This window comes from Zeugodacus cucurbitae, chromosome 6 (genome assembly GCF_028554725.1).
Source record: "Zeugodacus cucurbitae isolate PBARC_wt_2022May chromosome 6, idZeuCucr1.2, whole genome shotgun sequence".
NCBI classification, from domain to species: Eukaryota; Metazoa; Arthropoda; class Insecta; order Diptera; family Tephritidae; genus Zeugodacus; species Zeugodacus cucurbitae.
This window is the reverse complement of record NC_071671.1, coordinates 4,916,981-4,941,727: the sequence shown is the minus strand read 5'-3', so window position 1 is coordinate 4,941,727 and position 24,747 is coordinate 4,916,981. Positions and strand designations below refer to the sequence as shown.

At 33.0% G+C, this 24,747-nt stretch overlaps 2 protein-coding genes and 4 non-coding genes across 6 annotated transcripts; 4 read left to right on the top strand and 2 right to left on the bottom strand.

The window, feature by feature from the left end:
- Positions 1-1,315: 1,315 nt before the first annotated feature.
- Positions 1,316-1,387, bottom strand: Trnae-cuc (transfer RNA glutamic acid (anticodon CUC)). The gene has a single exon. It is a non-coding gene; the product is annotated as a tRNA-Glu (tRNA).
- A 3,345-nt stretch (positions 1,388-4,732) lies between these two features.
- On the top strand, positions 4,733-4,946 carry LOC114803865 (small nucleolar RNA U3). The gene has a single exon (XR_003752228.1). It is a non-coding gene; the product is annotated as a small nucleolar RNA U3 (small nucleolar RNA).
- A 193-nt stretch (positions 4,947-5,139) lies between these two features.
- On the bottom strand, positions 5,140-5,900 carry LOC105211193 (general odorant-binding protein 56h). The gene is made up of 2 exons (XM_011182529.3): positions 5,743-5,900; positions 5,140-5,658 (listed from the first exon to the last, which is right to left on the bottom strand). Exons 1-2 carry the CDS (start codon positions 5,794-5,796, stop codon positions 5,305-5,307), a joined length of 408 nt encoding a protein of 135 aa, XP_011180831.2. The 5' UTR covers positions 5,797-5,900; the 3' UTR covers positions 5,140-5,304.
- A 2,179-nt stretch (positions 5,901-8,079) lies between these two features.
- Trnae-cuc (transfer RNA glutamic acid (anticodon CUC)) lies at positions 8,080-8,151 on the top strand. Its single transcript has one exon. It is a non-coding gene; the product is annotated as a tRNA-Glu (tRNA).
- Positions 8,152-12,185: 4,034 nt separating this feature from the next.
- Positions 12,186-12,257, top strand: Trnae-uuc (transfer RNA glutamic acid (anticodon UUC)). The gene has a single exon. It is a non-coding gene; the product is annotated as a tRNA-Glu (tRNA).
- A 6,822-nt stretch (positions 12,258-19,079) lies between these two features.
- Positions 19,080-19,640, top strand: LOC128922859 (tigger transposable element-derived protein 6-like). The gene has a single exon (XM_054235129.1). The coding sequence runs from the start codon at positions 19,080-19,082 to the stop codon at positions 19,638-19,640; it is 561 nt and encodes a 186-aa protein (XP_054091104.1).
- The last annotated feature ends 5,107 nt before the right edge of the window (positions 19,641-24,747 follow it).

Genomic DNA, 24,747 nt, shown 5'->3' with positions numbered 1-24,747 from the left:
TACAAGTGCAGGCTCCAGGCACTCCAGAAAAATACTTACAACTTTGAAAAAATTTCATTATTTTTTAATAATAAATATTGTTTTTTAAGCCTTAAATATAGTACACTATCGTCTTAAAAATCCGTTTACTGCAATCATTTCCTTCCCTTTCAAAAAAAATTGTTTAAACTCCTTCAAGCTTTACACCTACCGCGAGTGAAGCTCATAATCCAAACAATATTTTATCTCTTTTTGCATTGTATTGCGATAATATTTTAGAATTCTATAGCTTCCTGTAAATTATCAGCATCAACAATTATCAACTATCAACAGTATTCCAATATATACGATGGCAGTTGTCAAATGGATATGGAATGGCATCTGTCTTTTGACAGATTTATAATGTCCGATGATAACAGTCAAATGCTATGTGGAAATATAAGCCTCATTTGGACCTTTCCGGTATTAAACAGTTGTTTTAATGAGTCCGATGACTGCAAGATAACTGTCAAATACTGTATGGAAATAAATATAAGCGTCATTTATACCTTCCCGGTATTGAACATCTGTCTTAAAGAGTCTATGTACATATGCCTGTTACAGCTTAGCGGAGACTTAGCTGGTGTTTAGCCATAAAAACTCTGACGTTATTCAATCAGCCATGTCTCTAATCTCAATAACAGTTCTGCGTAGCAAATTCTGAAACAATAGTTATTATTTTGACAGTTCGTATTCGTATAAAATATATATATATATCCGCGCTCATTATAGGTTTGCAGGTCTTATGGTTTTTTCATATTATTATTTTTAATTTCATTTTTTTTTTCTTTAAATCTTAAACTTTCTCAAGTATTGTAAGGCATTTCGTGCAGCATGCCACAGCGAGCGCTCAGTTTGCATTTTCTAAATGAACACCTTGTCAGAGCACCTATATACCACTGTTTATTATGCGGTATGTAGTTAATGCGAGCAACATTTCTTGTGATAACCACTTTCAGTGATATGCACGCAATAGTAATTTCAAGTGAGAATTATTTAAGATTTCATTTTTCCACTAAAGTCAGTAAATTTAAAATTTTATAAAATTTTTTTAAGTGAAAATTAAAATAAATTCATTGTCAAAAGAATTTTAAAAAATTGTTTTAACGTTAAAATTCGTTATTAATTTACACAATTATGAATTAAAAATAATTGATTTTTTACCGATTCTTGGTATTTGGATTTTATTTATAAAACTTGTTTTTATAATTTTAAAATTTATATAAAAAAAAATTATAATTAAAGATTTATAATTTAACAAAAAATTGTATAAATGTAAAAATAAAAACAAAAAACATTCCCATACCGGGAATCGAACCCGGGCCTTCCGGGTGAGAGCCGGATATCCTAACCACTAGACAATATGGGACTTGTTAATAATGGCAACAAATGACTTATTACAACCGAGTAGAGATCGATGATTACCGATCACTACATTACAGTTGTTAAAAAAAAGCAAATTTAATTACAGAAATAGAAATAATTACTACTTATTAATATTAATCACTGAAAAACAAGAAATATGTATGTTTGTACAACCATATCCACATATTTTGTATGCTAATTGAAAATATGATAACGAAAATTAAAAAAAAATTAGAATTTCATATAAAAATATTTATTTTGCTGAAAAATATATAAATTCACTTTTTTCATAAATACTACTAACCATATTAAGTCATAAATAACATAATATTTTCCCGAGAATACCACTTAGGTATAACAAAAACAACCGAATTCAATTAGCACTCGCATGAAAAGCATAAATTTCAAATTCAATTTGCTTGCAGAAATCAAAGAATACATACATTAAATAAAAGTAATACCTTAACGCACAACAAGCTAACAAATTTATGCATATGTGTACAACGAAGCTTTTAAGCACACGCACACAAGCATGGCTTTAAGTACATAAATGTACTCATAACCATATTTGTCCATCACTTCCGTCATATGTTAGTATGTATGTGTGTGTGGACACAGCACCTTGCAGCTAACCTGACTTGCGTGCTTAAGCTTTCTTAAGTATCGGCTTCCCAAAACGCCACTCACAATTCACACATGAAGTCAGTGCAAATACACTCCTCGCACGCTCTTCTTCCTCGCCGGAGGACTGCGTGCTGCATTTGGCTTGATTTTTATCACAATTTCCACTTCACGTTCCCACAGTCATTCGTCACTTTATCACGTGTGCTACGTGTTCGGCCACTTTGCCACTTTGACCTATTTTTCTCGGGTGGTGGCGGTTGCAAAAAAGCTTGTTAAATGTACTATATATACTCGTAGATGTGTGAGTGCTTTATGGATTTTTGATTAAATTATATTTATGTAAGTGCAATCATATTGTACTAGTGTTTATAAACCGTTATACTTTTTCCTTATGAAGTATTACATTGTTATTTTGATTGACATACTTACACTCTAACATATATGTAAGTGTATGTGTGTGTGTTTGCGTGGAAATCATAACGTAAATATAATGGAATTGGAATTAGTGGCAAGTAATGTAATGGCTGCACTTTCTTGGAAAAAGTAAAGTCCATTAACAGTTGCAGGAGTGTATACTTAAGTTTTTATAACAAACACACTGTGTAAATACATATGTACACATTCCAGCAATCACGTGACCAATTCATATGATTACACTTGCATTTATAGCTGACTCTATGGCTGAGCAAACAGCACGACACAGTGACTGCAACTCTTTCACAAGGCAAGCCAAGGAGAGGCAAACAATAACTGGAGCACTACTTTCAATAAGAAATATGTATAAATGCACAGTTATCGACGTTGCATGCACATTTGCCATTAAAGCCAACCATCGATGACCGCAACCTAATCCGTGCATTCAGCTAGACACAGAGGTGTGGCGGCTGGCGCTATTATGAACTCGATATTGGAGAAAGTGAGGGTTGTGCAGTGAATTTAACGATGATTAAAGTTTATGAAGTTTCTGAATAAAAATAATATTTTTTTCTTAATTTTATATTTTAAAATATTTACATATCCTTTTTGGATTGAGTTTGCTAGTATTAATTAAAGAATTTTCAGAATTAAGTGGCGGATAGTCAATGATGGAATTGAAAAATGGTTCCAAGATCCGGGTTCAACGGGAAAAACAGTTTATTGGAAAAATAGTGTGAAGTAATATAATAGTACTCCAAGAGTAAATGTTGGTTTTGGTTTGAAGGAAGTATTCTAAACCCCAAGAAAAGTGTACCTTAATTTATATATATTCCTTCATGTTATGTTAAACTTTGTTTACTCTTTTGGCAGGAATTCTTGTGTTCACGCATATTTCTCATTCAAAATTCAATAATACTTTCGTATTTCGATTCCCCGAAATTATTATTTTTACTTCCCACAGTCGGCCATTTCCACCCGCTGTTAGCTACTGCCGGTCAAAGCTTTGACGTGCTGAGTCCACGTTCACTAGACAACAATAAAAACAACATTGTGCTTGTTTAATTAAATTTTCATGGCCTCCATTCCTGGAATAAGCCAAATACTCCAATATATACTCGGCAATCTTAACCAAAATCTAACTAGTCCGAAAAGTTTTAGTTTTGTACCAATCTTTTCCTAAGTAGGTTCAGAAAGAGGACAAAAGTTATATCACTAAATCAGTAAATCAGTATATAATAAAAATATAGAGAATTTGAATAAATACTAAAACAATCAGGTACAATAGAATATATATTGAACTACCTAAGTAATGTATCTGGTTTTAACTAGTACGAAACTAGTATCAAACTGGTATGAATTTAACACATAAATTTACCAATGGTTGGTATGAATGAAACAACGGTCAACTGACTAATTGCGCTTGCGGTTCATACGAGTTGTAAAGTAACTAGTTGATTGCGGATTACATAGCTCTAAGTGGGTAACGAGCGCCTGTATATGTAAAATAGTAATTGATTTCAATATTTTTTTTATTTTGAGTTGTAGAAAGTCTTTTTTCCCAACCCTTACCACTATTTATTCCTTTTTTTGTTAATAACTTAATAACTAACATTATTAGTAATTTTCCACTTAGCCAACAAACAATGTGAGAATATCAACAGAATATTTGCCAAGCATAAAAAGAGGGGAAAATATGAAAACTGCAGTTATGCATGCTATCCATAAAGAGGAAGACAAAAACAATAAGTTGATGTTAGGCCTATGTATTTATTTACATAAGTACACATGTAATAATCTGGTTTAAATGTGCATTATGCACGTGAATAGATTAAGTGAAAATTCGAGTCAAGTAACCTCTCAAGTAATGCCAAACCAAAAGCAATAAACTGTTTATGAATTATCATGAAAAAACTGCTTTAATGCTAACACTAACTGAACTAGTAAAATTCAAAATATTTCTCGGTATTTCTAATGATATGTATGTATATACATATACTGATATAGCAAAGCCTAAAAATAAATTTATAAATTCACCAAAGAACATTGTTGTTGTTACTACATATTAACGCTACCTACTCACGTACGCTTAGTAGCGCGCTAGTGTGGGGTGAGCATCTCATGGTTGCGAGTGTACTAGCTACCTTTTCTTTACACACACTGAGTTTCGGTGATTGTTGTTTTTGTTTCTTAAATAAATATCTCAAGAATGTTTCGATCGTCGCTTTTACAGTTCTTTCGTGACAATTCACTTCTCAACCACTTTATATTTATTTTTGTTGAAATACTGCGTGCTGATCGTTGTTAAGCTAAGACTATACTTCACAGGATCATTTCTGTAGTCAGTCTTCATTTACTTTCTTTGCAAATCGAAAGTATTCGAACCCGCGATGAGGAGGTATATCGTTTTATCTGACAGCGTGAGGTTTATGAACTTCATTTCTAATTTTGTCTTATGACATATTTGAATTGATGTTTCTTCGATGATCGCTCGGTTACAACGGATAAAACGACTTCTGAGTGGTCGATCAAAAAATTTTAAATTGATAAATTCAAAAATTATAGTATTAAATAGTAAAACATGAATCGAAATCTTATATTAAGGTTGAGATTTGTAGATCTTAGTAGAGAAAATATTAAGGAAATGATATAAACGAGTTTGCTTATCACAGGATTTTCCACTAATACCTCCGACAGAGTAAATTATTCCGAAATATGTTTTTTAATTTTTAATAGACACATTTCATATTTATTAATCCCTTATACCAAATAACATATAAAAATCAGCAGATGTACATTTTCTAATAGAGAACTCTCTTAAAACAATCGATCAACAATCCAGGGCAGATAAAAGCAGCATGTAGAGCAGAGAACTTTGAATTCCTAGGGATTCTTTGACCTAAACTCCTTGAGGCACATGGTAATCTTAAAAGCCGTATCACATTCATTAGCACCTTTCTCGTTCTTACAATTATTCATGGCTTGTGTGATTTCGGCTTCGTGGCCCTTTAATTTTGGCATTTGCATGAGCTCTTTAACTTTGGCATCAGCATTGAAGACACCATCCTTCCATATGCCTTGTTTTTGCATCAAGCATTTTGTGTGACACTTTATATTTTCCTTGGCTTCATCAGCTTTCATGCCATTTTGAAAGAATTGCTTCAGTTCTTCCTCCGTGACTTTGGCTTCGTCCATGCAAGCTTTATGGAATTTCTCCATATCGGCTGGAAATTGACACTGGCATGGAAAATATTGATATAGTACGAGCTATTTGGCATCTTTACATATTAATTGAAGATATTATATATTTTTTGTACCCACCACTGCCAACGTGACGAGCGCCGCCATTGTTACCAAAATGTAGAATGTATGCATTGTGACCGTTTAAAAGGATGCGCGCAGATTTGTGTTCAACAAATGAGGTCAGAAATGTTACTGAATTATCTAAACAATGGAGTTTGAATTTATACTCGGATAATCGAAATACATGAAAGCTTTTATTTATTGTCAAATTCATGGTCTAATTAATGCGCATTATACTCGAACATGCGTACAAACATATGTTGGTCCGATTTTTAATTCATCACCAACAATTTTCACACTAATTTTGCCAGCCATGTGCCATAAATTACTCAGTTCACTAAAGTTTTTCAACAACATTTTCAAATTGTGGCAGAATGTCAGTGAACAATTGTTCGTAATTTGTCAATTATGAAAGTTTTTGTTTGTCAATTAACTAAACTATGGGCTAATTTAACTGACAGTGTCTGATTTATGCTTACGGAGAGCTGTTGTTGTTGCTTCGGAAAATTATTTTCGAATAAACACATATAAACAGAGCACAATTGTAATACGATTACGAAATGATTAAATAACATTTGAAACTTCTGCGAAATATGTGTGAATGAGTAAAAATTAATAATTGTATGAAAGCATCAACTGACCCTTTGGGTTGAATAAACCTTCATTGTTTGCAAATTTTGCTATAATCCCTGCTAGTTGATTCCAGAATTGTGTCAGAGATGACTGATCTGTACTCTGATGGACTCTGGCCAGTTTTAAGCTAAACCGTAATCATGTTCCAAGTTTCAAAAATATACAGTTATTTTTTTGTAGAATTTTTCTCTAGATATCTCCTAGCAATTTAACAATAAGTTGCTTTTCCTATGAGCAATGAATATATTCATAATGTTTCGACTATTAAAACATTTCAATATGTCATATTTTGAGTAAACGACCTTAAATAATATTCATCATTTAATTTAATAAACCGCTTAGATCAGAATTATCCATGTTCTGAATAAATTCAATTAAATTCTATGAAGTCTAGCTTTACATTCTGTTTTTACAAATTGATAACTGTAATCATATAAGTGCTCTTATGTTATATATGTACATAATTAAATTATTATATGAATTGCCTTATTAGCTACGAGGGCTGCTATATATATTTCTGGCCTAATAATGAAAATAGGAATATTTATCAACGAAAATGGTTTTATTGTTTTTCAAAATATTCTCCATCAAGATTTATACACTTTTGCATGCGCTCAAACCAATTTTCGAAGCACTTTTTTTGAGCCTTTTTTAAGCGATTGTCAAATTGTGCGGGATCCAACGAGAATAAACCTATTTTACGGGCAGGTGTTCATGCAATATCGAATGTATGCTGGTGGGAGAAATACATAGGCATGTCTCTATCTGAAGGTATGTTACATGACGGTCTTGCATTATCAGTTCACGTACGGCATCGATGTTTTCTGGCACAACGGCTGTTTTTGGACGACCTTCACGGAATTCGTCTTTGAGCGAGCGTCGGCCACGATTGCATTCCTTGTACCAGTTTTTCACAGTGCTATAGGATGGTGCTTCAAAGCCATACAAAGATTTTCTATGCACTCTTGTCGCGATAATCCGCGTCCATTTTTTGGCCGAGATGAATTTTTTAATTCCCTGTAAATAAAACAATTCACGATTAAATGACAAAACGTTCTGAGTGATCTTATGTTAAAAAATGTCAAACTTTCCAATGGAAATGTCAGATTGCACCTGGCACCACTAAGTGTTGCCTAGGCCAGAAATATATATAGCAGCCCTCGTATAAGTTGTCATAGAGATAGTGGGTACTTAGTATTAATGGGTAAAATAAATTAATTTTTAATAAAAATTAAATATTTCCACAGCAAGTAAATATTATACGAAAACTCAAAGAAATTTTGCTAATTTCAAATGTACTTGTGATTAAATTAAATTAAATTAATAATCTAGTACTGATACATTAGCAACCCAGAGCCAAAACTTCTCATCAAACTCTGGGGCGACTGGGCAAATATGATGCGATTCTAGGAGATGGGTGATGTATCTAGCATGAATCATATTGTGGTCAGTAAAAAATGAGAATTTTCTTAGATTTTAATATATTTTTTGAACGAAAAGTCAAGATTTGTAAAATAAATCTTCTTTCAACACGTTTTACAAGTAAATATATCCGATCACATACATATCTACACTTTCGTATTCACCATATACAGTTAGAAGTGGTGTATATATGTGGTATACCCAGTATAGATAGAAGTGGTGAATATAAATGGTATGGTGAGTAAATATATCATGTTGAGCGACGAACAAGTGAAACATTTGTGAGCGTTTGTTTAACAGTCCCATATTGTCTAGTGGTTAGGATATCCGGCTCTCACCCGGAAGGCCCGGGTTCGATTCCCGGTATGGGAAAATTGTTTTTTATTTTTATGTTTCTTTTGTTTCAATAATTTAATTAATTATTTTTAAATTTAATTTTTTTTTTTTATTAATTTTTTTTTAGTAATTTAACAGAAAATATACCTATAAAGATGTATATTTTTATATTTATAGTTCAAATATAATTAACATCCATTTAATTAGAGAGTTTGTTAAAATATTACTGAAGTCTTTGTACAATTTGTAGCGCTTATAATAAATTTATGGAATTGTGGATTGCAATAAAAAATATGAAAAAGTCCAATCCAAACAAAATTACAAAGGATCTTTAATTTTCCAGCAAGAGGTGGCACTAAAAAAGATACACAATAGACGTACATAACTAAATACATTTGTTAGTGTGGCTACCTATTCCTCCCTGCGCCGCCGGGCGTCTGAATAAGTAATTTAATTCAATTTCCGCACTTTTGCGCAGGGAAAACTTTTTAGTATTCTTTTTATTGCTCTTTTAAGTGCCTCCCGCTTAAACTAACAAAATAAAGAAATATTTGGTGTAATACGGAAAAATTTGTTAACAACAACAGAACCATGACTTATGTTAAATAATTCAAGTTAATAATATTTTTCATTTTACCAAAACCAAACAATACCACTGGGCAATAACTCGCTACACACAAGAACTTGCCACAATTGCAGCGATAAGACAATTAAAGAGCACCAAAAGCCAACACAAGGCAATAAGGAAGCGTGCGCTTTGTACCTTGTTCTGAAAGGTATTGGAGCCTGTGTAGCTCCAAACCGCCACCATTAGAATATGTACCCCCATGTATGCCTAAAATACGTAATTGCATTCGCTTGTTTGTTGGACGCCTTTTTGCCGTCGGCTGCTCGCTCCTCAGGGACACATTCAAACCAAAATGAAGTTGTAAGTAGACAAACCCCAACCAAGCGGACTTAGAAAACCAGACGGGTGTGGGAGATGTGTTTCTTTCTTATTTCAAACCCGGAAAAGGTCAGATACATACTGAGGTAAACCGCAAGCGGTAGCCGTTTTGTTGTAAAAGTGAAAAAAAGGAATGAGAAAGTAGCTCCAATTTGCCGCCGAGAGCACAGAATGTGTCTTATGTGCAACAAACAAAGTAATAAAATATAAAAGAATTTGGAAGAAAACGTCTACAGGCCATGGAAAATGCAGGTGAGTGCTCTACAGGTTGCTGTATACAGGGCCGTTCAATAGCGCCAACTCCCCAAGGTGTGCGTCGCCTGTGCAAATATACGCTTGGCTGTCTACTCTCTTGATATGGGGTTGCTGGCCGTTTAATCCCAACGTAGCGTCTGTTGCCTTAAATACTCACCCAATTTTCCGCTGCGTCCTCAGTTTTTATGTATCTACAGCGTCTTTGGAAGTTCCAAGGCATACTGTTTTCTTTTCTAAGTCTACTGACAACAAGTAGTCTTACTTCTACTTTTCAGCTTCAATGGTCTACTCATGCGCTTGTAAGTTATTTAGCCTGCGGTAAGTTTTGTTTATTTCTCTGTTTGAAATTATGTTTTTCATGTGTGTTGTTGGTCCAATGTTTATGTTTTTGCTAAAATGGAGGCATAGCCACATTTTTCTACACGTTTCTATTTTCTCTACTGTTTGCAGTTAGCCTAGAGGCTTCGAGCAGTACGTGTATGTAGGTACCGTATAATTGGGTAGTAAACTTTAAAACTATTTTTTTACTCCCCAAATTTACACATACTTGTTTATGTTTATGGTGGATACTTTCTTAGCTTTTGGCTAAACAACAAGGAGTACAAACTTGCAATATACTCATGGTCTAACAACTGTAGAAATTGAACTTTGTGGTTTTCATATTTTTTCCTTAGATATCGGAGGTTGAGAGCAAGTCATAAATTGAAACAAAAATTCAAATAAGCTCTGATATTTCACTGAAAAGATGAATGTTATTCTCAACGAAAGTCTTATGAAAACCACAAAATAACCACTTTTCGCAATTACCTTTATTGCTCTTAAGATATCTGTCTGTTGATGAACCCTTCGTGTTCACTTTCAGTTTGACACTGCATCTTTAATTCGCTACGCATTACCCTTCCTGCAGTTAGTCTCCTTTGCTTTTCTCACCTTTCCCAAAATTAAGTAGTAAATACGATTTCCATGTTTTAACGCCGTTACAAGCCATAAACCTCATTCCTAAAGCTCCTAATAAGTAAACGCAATTTCCTTCTTACGATTGTTATGCTACCCTTACTCGAATACCACTGCTTAGCAGAAGATCTCATGTTTGGGGTATTTTCCCAGGTGATTTAGCGTATTCTTAGCAGAATAAACACCACTATTGCTTTCGCTTTGCCATTAAACTTTAAGTTCTTGAGTATTGTTAAAGGAAAAAGTAAAAAAATTAATTATGTTGAAAACATTATCTTTATTTTTACATAAATAAATACAGATATTAAATGTGCTTAATATAAAGTTTTCTCGGAATTATAATACATATTCTGCTATTTTTCAGATTAACAGAGTCTAAAGTAAATAGAGTTCGTAGTAAACTTAATCTAATGGAATTCTTCCTAAAGCCTATACAGTGTCAAGTCTATGAAATGTGATATTTTGGAATGCTTTAGATATACCTTATAGAAATACACACTCTATCACAATCCGAGTTTCTACGTACAATAGATCTTTATTTCAATAACAAAAGCGTATTCGGGAGCGAAGAGGATACCTTAATTTTCTATATATTTACAACTAAATAGGCAACTAATTTAAATACAACTGAAGAAAACATGAGATTCAATAAACAAGCAAAAAGCAAGTTAAGTGCAACGATTCGAATGTAAAAGACATAGGAACTGCACCACAGTGACGCCTAGAGCAACAAGCAAAACTGCGTAAATTGCGTACAAACACAACATGTTGAAAAAACCCATAAGCAATTGTTGACCAACTAAAAGGAGTGCTGCCTACGTACTTCAAACAATCCTTTGCTTCATATCCTGGCAAATAAAACAATAAACCATACAAATGTGCATACATACATTTTTAATATAACAAACTTACTTTGCTTGTCGTCCATCAACAACAGCAGTTGTTGCTCCAACTTTTTCACTGCTGGTCAATGATGCCCCTTAGCAGCTGGTCAGTGGACGGCACTCAACACAATCCTTCAGCACAAGCACGTCGCTCCGCTCTTACTTCACTAACCCCATTGCATTGATTGTCATCTCAAATTGTCAGCATAACATCAATGACCTCTTTTGTATGCTTGTCATGTCATTCTATGTACACGCTCGTTTGGTACTTGCTTGCTTAGTAGTTGTACTTTTTATTAGTAAAGCACTGCGTCCTACTCACTCTAAACAGGCACCAGTGGACGATTAAGGCTGCATTTAAAGGATAAATACAATGTTTTAGATAAATATATCTACACCAACGCATGCTGTGGGTTAGCAATTGTTGGTGGTATATACACTTTGTGACTTTTGTTGCTTGTAAGGATATGTAAACAACATATGGACTCGGTCAGTCAGTCGAGTGACGACACTTGTTTTGGTTCGTAAGAAAATATATTCTTCAAAGCTGGATGCTGGCCTGGAATTTCAAAGTGCTTGTGGCACATGGTTGGAAACAGTCATCCAAAGCATTAGAAATTGACAACCGCACATAGTTGGCTGTTTAGAAACTTATTGATTTAGTTATAAAGAATTTTAATATGCAATGTTGTTTATTTCTTTCGCGCACGGTTTTCTGCAAAAGTTCGATTATTAGTTTTGCATAGAAACCGGCCGATTGATTAATGTACCTAAGAAACTTTATTAATTCCGAACCTATACTTCTTATATTAAATTAATAAAATACATATAAACTTTTTCGAAAAATTAAGATTTTTTCCGTGGAATGATTGGCAGCTGCATAGTATTAATACTAATTATATATATATCGTATATACATACTTACATACGTATGCATACAAAAATACTTATGATATAAACTACACTATGTTACAGTTTGCTGCGTCAGTGTTTTGTATTCGTATAAGCGTTTTAGCACTGATTTTAATATATCCCATATGGTCTAGTGGCTAGGATATCTGGCTTTCACCCAGAAGGCCCGGGTTCGATTCCCGGTATGGGAAATACTTTTTTGATTTATTTCACATTTTCAGTTTTAAGTTTTTCAATAGCTAAGTAGGTTAAGAATTATGAAATCGTATCAGGCAGCAACAACAAACTGTTTAAGTAATCATATACAAATTCAAACACTTCGAAAAAACAGACACCACGTGTTGAATAGCGTGTAATCGAAAGATGATGTGAGTCAAGCGAGAAATAGTAGCACTAGTTGCCATGTGCGCATACTAATCCTAAGCACCAACAAATTTTCTTCAGCTTCTTCCAGCTATCTGAGTTTCGGTTATGTTATACGTCAACGATAGGCACGTCGTCTTATCTATGCGTTCTTGTATGTTTGTGTTGATTGTTGTTGTTTTGTCTAATTTTGTCGTTCTTTCATTTCATTGTATATTTTTTTCGTTGTCGCTTACTTACTTCAATTCTCATACAGTTCATACGTGTGCTCGCATATATAGTCGTGGTATTGGAGTTGTTAATTTGTCATTTAGTAGAGGTGAACTGACGTTCTACCCTATTAAAAGGTCATATGATGTTTCAGGATGATGATTCAATCATGATTAGAATCACTCCCACGGTTCCGACGGGGTTGCTCCTGCCTGGGACTAGTGGCTGAACTGATGGCCCCAAAATGACCAAAAAAACCACTTCAATTAATAAATTCAAAACTGTAAAATTGGGTAAAATGTATATTTATCTGGATATCAGAAGTTAATACTAAATTGTTATTAATTTTCCAAGTCTTCAGTGTATTGATTATCTTGTTAGATGAGGTGTAATGGACAACTGATGTTCTTATTTGGTTGCAGTTGGTCGAGTAAGATTATGTTAAAGATTGCTCAAGATAATAAATATAAATAACATAAATTTAGTTCCGTTACTCTTTTGAGTTCGAAGTGCATCTTTAGGTTGAATGTCTTTTGAGTTTTTTTATTTAATATTTCATGTCTTCTCAGAAAGATCGAACATTGGTACTAGGTATATCAGAGAAACTATAAATTATTGCCCAAAACGCGTTTATATTTCATTAAAAAAACTAAATGCAGATAAAGTTACAAAAACCGAACGTTCTCCCTCTCCCATCCTCAATAGTAAACAATAATAATAGTTTGCAAACTTGTTCAGCTCCACATGTATTAGTCCTATTACAGAAAATAAAAGTTTTATGCAAACTATTTGTGGTTACAAAAAAAGAAAGTCTAAATGAATAAGCGCACAAATACACAAAGTATTCGCGTCGAGTTAAACTTGACTACACATTTGGCATTCAAAGGATTAAAACGAGGATATGAGTACAAATGTCCGCAAGCGTTTTCATTATCACGTTAGCACAAGCGCGCGGCTAGTGCAAAAGCCAAAAAACTTGCGACAACAAGGAAATTGCAAAAAGCAACACACAAATACTGTCTGTATATACATGTATAAAAAAAAACGCTGCGGATATGCAAAAACGTGCAACGACATAGAAGCGGCAAATGTCCTGCATCAGCCATGGTCAACGCCAGTATATGCTATAAGCACGAGCAGATTTTTCGGAGCATGTGGGAAATTTAAATGCATACAAAGATTGCTGCATATGTGTGGGGTTTTGCATTCGCTAAATCTATGTGAAACACATAGTGAAATGCATGAAACAGGTGTTTGTAACTTTGTGTGCGCCGTGTCCGGTAAATGAGCTTTACGTGAAAGTTAGCTAACTGGCTTTGTTTAGCAGTTTGGATTGTTGTTGCTGTTTCTTTTTGGCAATGCCATTTCCATTTTCTGCAACAAAAAAAATGTCGCGTTTACACAAATTGTCTAATCCTAACGAAATTGTATTGCGGACGAGAATCTGCAAATACGCGACTTTGCTGTCCTTTATGAATTTGCGACTTTTTTCAACTGCAATTGCATTAAAATTGTGAGAGAAATAATAAACCATATAAAATAACTAAGAAACAAATTAAAATTAATAAAAATGAGGGTTTTAATTGGATTTTTCATTTGGAGAAAATTTTTAATTTTCAACAAAAAAGGTTTATTAATAAAATTGTTATTCAAAAATTTCCAAAATGAAGCTTTTACTAGTTCGTAAATCATAATATAAATTTCACTGTTGTTATTGTTTTTTAATCACTCGAGCTCTAAGCTCTCCTATCAGGCATTTCGAGTTAAGTTTTCATAGATAAAGATTTTCTGGACTGTTTCTTCTTCTTAATATATTATAGATATAATTATTTGGACGAAGTCGCATAACTTCGCTGTCTAATTTATTCTTAAGCGGAATCAGAACATGAAAAATAATGAAACATGAAAAGTTAAGTTCATTATTTGTCTATTTTTCTTTTAAACTGTATCAAAAAATCACCTTTAATACTCACTTCAATGAAAGCTCTTTAGAGTTATCTGATTGAGCTTTCACTTTAATGGAAGCTTTTTAGATGTAAAATATAAATTTAATTCCAAAAATGTCTATATACCTCTTAAACTGGATCGAATGATCACTTATCATATGGAGATTTTACTTTCATGAAAGCTTTTAAGGTGTAGCTTTAGATATACTGATTTCAGATAAAGTTGAAGAAAAGACTGAATTTACACTTTTCGACCTCATAATTCAGACAGTGCTTACTAGTAATAACTTGGCTTGGTTTTTATATAAAAGTGTCGGATTGTTGTTGCCTAACCTGCTGGTGGGAAACAATTTTCAACGCCGATATACTCACTCTCGCGTGTAAATCCATACAAATCCACTGACTAAACTAGACACAATAGATATGTATGTATTTTATATTTTTTTTTATTTTTTTTTAATTTCTAAAGAAGCACCCAAACGAAAAGGATATGAGAAAGTGTTCAACTACTTATTTTGATTTTTTGGTGAATATGTGTACTGATGTTTGTACATATATATTTATTTCACATATGTGTTGTTGCTTTTGTGACGCTTGTCCGAAAAGTTCAACATTATAAATGACCTAGGCGTGTCTCGTTACTCACACTTTCACGAAGCTCACTGCTGAGAATGTGTTTACAACTGTGAGTACAACGTGTGCAACAAAACGTTGCAACAATACATACATACATACATGAAAAAAATGCGGAAATATGTAAAAATGTCCAGGCACTAGCCTCGCTCTGACTTTAATGTCTCTCACCAATTTGTTTGTATGTGTATGAAATGGATTTTGTTTGCCAGTATGCGAGTATGTATGTATAAGTTCACTTATTTATTGTATATGCATGCATGCACATTTTCATTTAAAATACACTACAGTCGAATTAAATTTTCGTGCATTGCAAGTGGCTGCAAGCCCCTATTTATATCTATGTATGTATGTAATCAAGTGGAGCAGAGTATGAGTGGCAAATCAAAGTGGTGGAAGACTCTTAAAAAATTGCTACACGGCTGTGTTGTGTTCCAACTGTTATCCTTGCATACACACTCATTTATATATGTATGTTCATATATATGACTGCTTGCATTTAGCTGTGTATGGCTGTGTGTACGTTTACTTGTGTCCAGTTAGTTTGGTGTTGAAGTTGCAAGTGTTGTGCAGTATTTTGACTAGCTTTCTGGCTGAATGCCTGGAATGAAAATGTCACCAACAGACAATTTAATTAAAATTTCTTCGCTATGAGTTTTTGTTGTTGTTGTTCTACTACTCTTTGCTTTTCTTTAGGAAAACTTTGGTTGTTACCGATGTGGCTGTGTGTAGTTTTTTTTTTTGAATTTGTTTGACTCAAATATACTTTTTTAATTAAAATGCGTAAAATAGGTGTCATTAGTGTTTAGATGAACTAGAAAAATAATTTTTAAAAATTATAGTTAATTTAGTTAGAAATATTTTTTTATTGATTATTATTTTTAATTTATAATTTTAATTAGAAATTTTTACATTTAAATACTTATCTTAAGAACAGAGTGTTTACTATAAATTTTAAATAAAATAAAAAATAAAATTTTATATTTTTTATAAATTATTTTTTCTAGTTTTTTCTATTTTTAATATATTTTTCCAATAAGTTTTTTCTCACAAGATTAAAATGTTTTTATATATATGTTTAAATTTAATTGTATAAACGATCCTTTAAATTGTATTTTTAAATTTAATTTGTCTAGTTTTTGTTATGACTACGTTTATATTTAACCTTACCACCACCACTGAAGGTCAACGCAGCAACGAATGTGCCATGTGTGCCCGCATTTCATTTTTTGCAGTCAACAATGTCAGACATGTTGACCATGACACTTGCTTAAAGTCATAAAAATTGAAAAACAGTTATAAAAAAATCACAAAAACAGTAAAAATGTAAAAAATATACAAAAAACTTTTATTTATGATAAATGAGCGAAAAACATTTGTACTGTCTGTCGCCGGCGAGTTAGCATAGGCTGCTGCATTGTTTTGACAGCAGCACGAGTTTAAATGACACACAAAAAAAAGTTGAAAATAAAAATCAAAATAAATAAAATAAAATCCGGCGCTATTATTTTGGTTATGCAGTAATTGTCAGTGCTTGTGCGCTCAACTGCAACGGAGAAGCACGTATGTATGTACACATTGAAACATATACATATAGCTTCTGCAATATATGCATCTCTGCAAATTTGGAATTTTGTAACTGTAATGTTGCTGGGAGTGCAACGGTTGAGATTTTCATACATGCATTGAACTTACATACAATTCCCCAAGTTAGCTTGTCAAAATACTTAATGATGCCACTTTAGTAACATACATATATGCATACATACATATGTAATAGTTTTAATTTAATTTAATTTATTTAGAAATTCGAGTTTAAATGTAAATACAGTGGAACTTCTCTAACTCGAATCACCATAATCCACAAAAAAACTTCGAGTTAGAGAGACTTCGAGTTATAGAATTGTCATTAAAACATATAAATTTTCAAAAAGCTGTAAAATATAGATTGGCCCACAGTTTTAGTTATTTACTTCGCAAAAAGTTGTATTTAAATACATTAAATCATGTATTCTGTAATTTTGTTTGTTGCAGTTTGCTATTGTTGCGCTCTGGTGGATTCGGCTATAATCGCTTAAAGCGGTTCCTACGCCAAATATATATATATATAGTTTGCTATTGTTTGGCTCTTGAAGTATATATCTCATGCCTTTGTTACATGATTTAGGAAATCTATAAGTATAAAATCATATTTTTGTTTGCCTCCATACGATATAGTAAGACTCTTTTAAAATGGTACCCTGATAGTAAAATTTTAAATTTTGTATAATGTCCTGGTCGAAAAGTTCGATTTGTGGAAGGAAATTTGTATGAAAGCTGCACTCTATTGCCTCTTCAAGAGTTCGAGTTATGTAGAACTTCGAGTTATAGAAGTTCGAGTTATGGAAGTTCCACTGTATATGCATACATTGATGTATCATCCTCTCTACTGTTGCATGTAAATTATGCACAAGTGTTTTCCTCACATCTTGACAGGCATATTTATCAAAGTTTCTAATTAAAATAATTATTTATTAATTGTTGTTGTAACATGAGTTGTAACAATGAGTGTAAAAGCATTTAATTTAATTAATATAAATGTGTCTGCGGTTTAGGAGCACCATACAACAACTATGTTTATATGTATGAGTATATGTAAGTGCAGTTATAAATGTAAATGTAGCAAAAATAAATACAGTGAAACTTCGATAAGTCGTAACCTCGATAAGCGAAAAACCTTGATATTTCATAGTATTTCTTCGGTCCCTAGAAAAATTCGCGAAAAATGCATGTATTTCGGTCCCTTTGATATCTCGTATTTTTCTAGAGACAAAAATTGAAAAATGTGTATCAAAAGCCTCTACAACTCGTATTTTTTTCACAAAAAACCGTACGTGACGAAAACATAGTACGTTTTTTAACCGTTATTATTTTACAGTTACGCATATTCATAAGTTTTGCTTTGTTTTCTACAACTAGCGTAGATAATCTACTCATACATATAAACATAGTTGTTGTATGGTACATATCAATTAGGACGCAAGATGTCAAGTTCTCGTAAGTGCAAAATATTGCCAATTAAAAAAAAAAGAAATTATTCTTGCCGTAAAAAATGGTGAAAAACAAGTAGAAATTGCGAAAAGGTTCGGTATTGCGCCATCTACTATCACATCAATTTTGAAAAAAAGTGATCTGTATTTGGGTTTGCCCTCAAACACCAAACGTAAGCGCCAAAAATTACCAGAATACCCGGAATTAGAAAAGAGTGTACTCACTTGGTTTTTGCAATGCCGAGAATCTAATACTATTTCAGTTGGAGAACATTTACTAAAAGAAAAAGCAAAGGTGTATGCCGCAAAATTGGGTTTAACACAATTCAACGCAAGTAATGGCTGGTTGGACAATTTCAAGAAGAGAAATAATGAAAGTTTCAAAAAAGTTTGCGGTGAAAGCGCGGCCGTTGATGATGAAGTGTGCGTTCAATGGAGAGAAAACATTCAAAACTTAATAGAGAATTATGAGCCCAAGAATATATTCAAAGCGGATGAAACGGGTCTTTTTTACAAGTGTCTTCCTGGTCGCACTTTGTCTTTAAAAGGCCAAAGTTGTCATGGTGGCAAATTGAGCAAGGATTGTCTTACTCTGTTGCTTGCTGCAAATATGGATGGGTCAGAAAAATTTAAACCATTAATGATTGGTAAATCCAGGAAACCCAGATGTTTTAAAAACATCAAGACGTACCCTATGCTTTATCGTGCAAATTCAAAGTCAGGGATAACACGTAATTTATTTCTTGAATGGCTACAATTGGTGAACCAACAAATGATAAAACAAAATAAAAAGATTTTATTATTTATTGATAATTGCACCGCCCACACTGCAATGGAACCTTTGAGCAATGTGCAGACTGAATTTCTCCCACCTAACACCACTTCAGTTTTGCAACCACTCGACAAAGGCATAATCAAAAGTTTCAAAACATTGTACCGTAAAGAGGTTGTTGTTAAACTGCTTGAAAGCATCGAGGAAAAAAAGGATTATTCCATTTCGATTTATGATGCAATGAATATTGCTCAAAAAGCCTGGACAAATGTCAGTAAATCGACTATTAAAAACTGGTTTCTAGCTTGCGGTTTTGTTAAGGATCAAAATGTAGTCGTAATCAGGGAAGATGTATTCAACATAGCAGAGTGGGCTCGTGTTCCACAAAATACAGAAACACGTGTAAACTTTGAAGACTACATTCATGTTGATGATGAGTTGGTGATTACTGGAAGCCTCAATGATGATGAAATTCTGGGTATCGAAAACATCGACGATGAAAACGATGAAACATTTGAAATTCCCTCAGTTTCCACAAAGGTTGCGACAGCTTCAAATGAAAATTTGCGTCTTCTTTCATGGCATCAAATGTTGAAGACACTATTTTTAATGACATTGTAAACATTGATAATAAAAATACGCCAAAATAATGTCCGTCAAAAACATATTACGGATTTCTTTTAAAATGAACACTTTTCTTAATTTTTTTGTACAATTTTTCAAAATACATGCATTCATATATTGATTGAATAACATAACTATTGATAACTTGAAAAACTCCATAACTCGTATTTAAATTGTGGTCCCTTGAAAATACGAGTTATCGAAGTTTCACTGTACCAATAAAAAAATTAATAGATCGCATGTGTGTGGCATAACATAACATAACAGAGCATACCATAACATAGCATAAGATAGCATAGCATAACATAACATAACATAAGATAACATAGCATAACATAACATAACATAACATAACATAACATAACATAACATATAATATATAGCATCAAGGTTCAATAACAGCGCCTTGATATATTCATCATAGGCTTTTCTTTCAATGGTCTTCTCGATTCCACTACAGAAATAAAGAAATAAAGATTATAAGAATTCTTCGAATAATGTCATCAACTGCTCCCTTTTCGCAACGTAAATTTTTTGTGAAAGTTTCAATATCTAACGTCATCGTCCACGCAATACCGCAGCTTAAAACCCCAGCTGTCTCTGCAATCCAACCAAAATATTTACCGTTGCAATAAACTGGCGATATAAGTTTCAGAATGCAAAAATTGCAAAATCTTCAGCAAGCTTGCAGGCACCACCGGAAAAGAAACGAAAAATAAATAAAATGGCAAATCTGGCAAATTCATTCAACTGAAATAATTGGCAAAGAGATAAGCGGTGAGTGCAATGAGTGCACTTCATTGAAGGCAGCGGCAGCAATAACAACAGCTCGGCGACGCGAGGCAAGCGACGAACAAACAATGTGTTCACAATGAAATGCCCAAAAAGGGCCAATTCACTCAAATGCAGGCAAAGGCAGACAGACAAACAAAGGCACACATCCACACAAACACAGAAAGAGTGAACAGACAAAGCCACGCTCAGGAAGCGCTTTAGCTGGCAGGCAAATTATGCGCACAGACAGACAGCCAGGCAAACGGCTTTGTAGGCACACAAGCGCAGACAACACAGACAATCAAGCACAAATGGGCAAACATTCGGACGCAGTGGAGCAGTCAGCAGCAATTTTCATTGCCAACTGAGCGAGCGCCACCAAATGAATGAGCGAATGGAAGAAAGAAATCAGCAAAGAAACAAACAAATGCCATGCCACAAAAGTGTTTGCAACCAAATGTTGCTGCAGTCAGAAATCGCTGCAAATAAAAAAGGCCGCTGGCAAACAAGTGGCGCAAATGAATTGTGTATGTATGTATGAGTGTGTGTATTATACAAAAATAAAAGCAAAGCGGCGAGAGCAATGCGACGAATTAAGCAAAAACTTGCATGCAAAATTGAAGCTGTGGCATAAATTGATTGGGTGTCGTTTTCCGGCATTTATGCAGCGCTTCTTCTTTTTTTTATTTTTTTAGTTGGTTGCAAAAATTCGGGATTTCAGTGGCGTTTTTGGTTGGAGACAATGGGGATTATTATAGCTGTATCAGTAAAGAACGGTCTCAGTCTGTTGTTGCTGAAATGCTATTTGGTTTGGAACGTAGCAAATGAGTGTTTAGACCAATTGCCATAGACAGCTCGTATATGTGTAGACATATTTGTATATGATAGTTCAATGGACTTTGGAAAAAAAATATGGAGACTCAAAGAACATTGAATTTAGTTCGAAGAATGGCAGAGGTGTTCATATTCGATAATGGGTGTTCGAAATGCAAATGAATTTTTTGTTGAGAATCTTATATTTGTGTATGTGATGTATATGTATATGTTCATAAAAAAATTTCAAACGACAAATGTTTGGCCAATTTAAAATTTTTGGCTAATTAAGTGATTTTTGAAAATTTTTAATTATTTTTTTTGTAAAAAAATTTAAAAAAAATTTAATTTAAATATGAGATATTGCCCTTTGCTTGTTATTTTTCCGTTAGCGTCGAACACTTTTAAACAAATAATTAAATTTAACTTTTTTTTTTGCATTTTGTTGTAGTTTTTATCAATGCGCCTAAATGTAGGCAAAATTTATTGACTTTACTTCCATTCACAGTCGAAATTTTTACATTAGATTGTCAAATGAGGTTAATAATTGAATATGCTAATGTTTCTCAGAGATGAAAGTAAACAGCATTGCATAAAATCAAAATTTTTAATTTTTCAAAATAAAAAAAAAAATATTGAAATATTCAAAACTCGACCTCAATATTTAGTCGGGCACAAATGACACTGAAATTTTAATTTTTTTTATTTAGTTTCATTGATTGACTACCAATAGAAAATTAATATTATGTTATCCCGAAAGTAGGCTACACTTTTTCAATCATATTCATACCAAAACCAAAACCAAAAAACTACTTCGTATGAGGAGTGAAAACACAAAAACTGTTTTTCAGTAGGTCTATTAATATTTACATTGGAACCCGTTTTTATTTTGTGAAAAAAAATTTGAGGATGTAGATATCCCCATTTGAAAAGTCACTCCTCATTTATGGCATATAGTTTTTCAGTAGCATATCTTTAGGCGGTAGAAAAAAATACTTTAATTTTTGTGTGCTAACAGCAAACCATTTACCTTGTCTTTTATTCAAATTATAATATATTTTAGTTCACTACTGTAATAAATTCCTCACTTCCGTTCTATATATTTCTTCATTTTAATCATATCAATGATTTACTACCAACTATGTGTTTTCGCACTTTAATATTGCATTAAAACATGATTAAAATGTATGAATCAACATAACATGACGTGCGCGCTTTATTGGCAGCTTAATTATGCGCTTTCATATTTCCCTACAAATCGCTTAACTCCTCGTTAAAATGTCCGTTTATGGTCAGTTTTTACAGTTGCAGCCGAATTGTAGGCAACGTAATGGGTTGGCATAACTTAATGTGCAACGAAATGTGCGAAATTGTAAGCTTTAATGTTTGCATAAAATATATTAAATTTTTTATGCGCCTCTACATTTACTAATATAATATAAGCCAAATAGTAAAGTAGTGGTTATAAAAACTAAATATATGCAAGCATAAAACTCATAATCAGCTTGTACTGGCCACACTGCGTAACCTTTGTTTTTATTGGCGACCGCTTTATTTAGTACAATGAATTTCGTTTTAGTCAAATTTATCATAAAGTAGTTACGGCGCGATTTGTTGGCCAACAAGTGCCAAAGTGTCAGCAGCGCATGTCATTCAACCCTTTTCAGTCAAGCTCAAACACAGCTGAAGTAGTATTTCTTGCAAATGTTTTTGCAATAAAATTTCCACTATCGACCCTCGTATCAACATTGTAGAGCATTTAATTTTTATTTTTATTATTTCGTTGTCGTTTTTTTTTTTGTTTTGCATTGCGGCAACAGGCGCTTGCACTCGTTAAGCGCTTTATGTTTGCGAACGGAAGGAAGTTGCGCAAGTTTCTTAGTGAAGCGGAAGGTTAGACGGGCGTCGTAAATTTTTAGTATAAAGATTATTATGCTTTAATGGTTGGGTAAGGCGAGTATATTGCTTTGGTAATGCGCGCTGTCTCTGTTTAACTGTATAGTTGTAGTTTGTACACACTTCCTTATGGTAAATTCAATGAACATGTGGCACACGCCATGTTATGTAGCGCCTATTCCAAACTTTATGTCTGCGGTTTATTTCAATTATGATCTTTAGGGTGGCGGGTTTAATACATATTACAATTTAAGGTATCTGCATTACGCCATGTGTGAATATTAACAGTTTTAACGACACTTTAAGTCGGTCTCAAGTAATTCTCACCGAAAGCTTGTATTGCAGGAAAATCATACATTTATTAGCAGAGTAACTCTTTTGTATCATTTTATACATTTAAACATAATTTAATCCCAATTTATTTATTTATAGTTTAGCTAAATTTTTTAATGGAGGTTTAGCCTAAATGTAGGCAATAGTTATTAAAATAACGTTTCAAAAACTCTGTCGAAAAATGATGTACTTTTATTCCCTTTATAGGCTATCAACTATATTATTATAGGCTTAATTTAATTTTCTAGTAAAATATTAGCCTAAATGTAGGCTAAATTATATCTTTAAGCATCGTCATCGTCATAAGTTAGTTAGTGCTCTTTTTGGCGCTTCGTGGTCATTTAAACTATATGATTTTCAACTTAATTTAATTTCGAGAACAATTTTAACTTAAATGTAGGCAATAGTTAGTAAAAATATGTTTAATACTGTCCATATATCAAATAAATTAGTTAGGGCACTTTTAGGTGCTTTACGCGCATTGAAACTATACTATTTTTTGCATAATTTGATTTCTCAATGCAATTTTAGCCTACATGTAGGCAATAGTTATAACAAATAATGAACCAGGTGTCTTACGGGGATTTGAAATATATTATTTTGCATATAATTAAAATTTAAAGTGGAATTTTAGCCGAAATGTAGGCAATATTTAAAATAATCCTTCATTTTAAATATTGTCTACATTTTGGCTAGTCCTCTTTTAGGCGCTTTAAGATCTTAAATATACATTAAAGTGTTCCAAAAGACGCAAGCTATCAAATAAATAATATTTCATAGAGACGAAATGAAAAAAAATTATAAGTTTATGATCCTTTCAATATCCATATGAAATAAATTTTAAATTTCTCGTTATTACAGTTATTGCCAATTTGATTAGTTTCATTATAAACGCATAAATTTTGCGGAAGTAATACGGAGCTTGACATTTCCGATTGCATTCACCACACCAGCGAACAGCATTTTTGCACGCATGTCAGTACAAGGCAATGCTTATGAGGCATAATCTAATATTTAATAACGCTGAAGATTAAAGGATGAGCATTAGCTGCGCTACCACGCTATACCATTGAGTGCCAATAAAGGCAGTCAAAAGCTGAGCATACTACACATTCATATATGTGAGTGCACTTTCATGGTCATTTACAACATCTGTGCGAGTTTTTATTTTGGTTTTCCATTTTTCTTTTTTTTCTGACATACAACAACACATTTTACACTTTTACAGCACAGTACAAGTAACGGCATATTTTGTAATTTGCAATATTGCAAAAATTGGTACACGTAC

What these genes read in the sequence shown, in the direction of transcription:
- LOC105211193 (XM_011182529.3), bottom strand. Translation starts at nt 5,796, where the DNA reads ATGCATACATTCTACATTTTGGTAACAATGGCGGCGCTCGTCACGTTG. An exon ending in CGCTCGTCACGTTGGCAGTG is followed by an intron (nt 5,659 to 5,742) that starts GTGGGTACAAAA and finishes TTTCCATGCCAG; the next exon opens with TGTCAATTTCCAGCCGATAT.
- LOC128922859 (XM_054235129.1), top strand. Translation starts at nt 19,080, where the DNA reads ATGGAACCTTTGAGCAATGTGCAGACTGAATTTCTCCCACCTAACACC.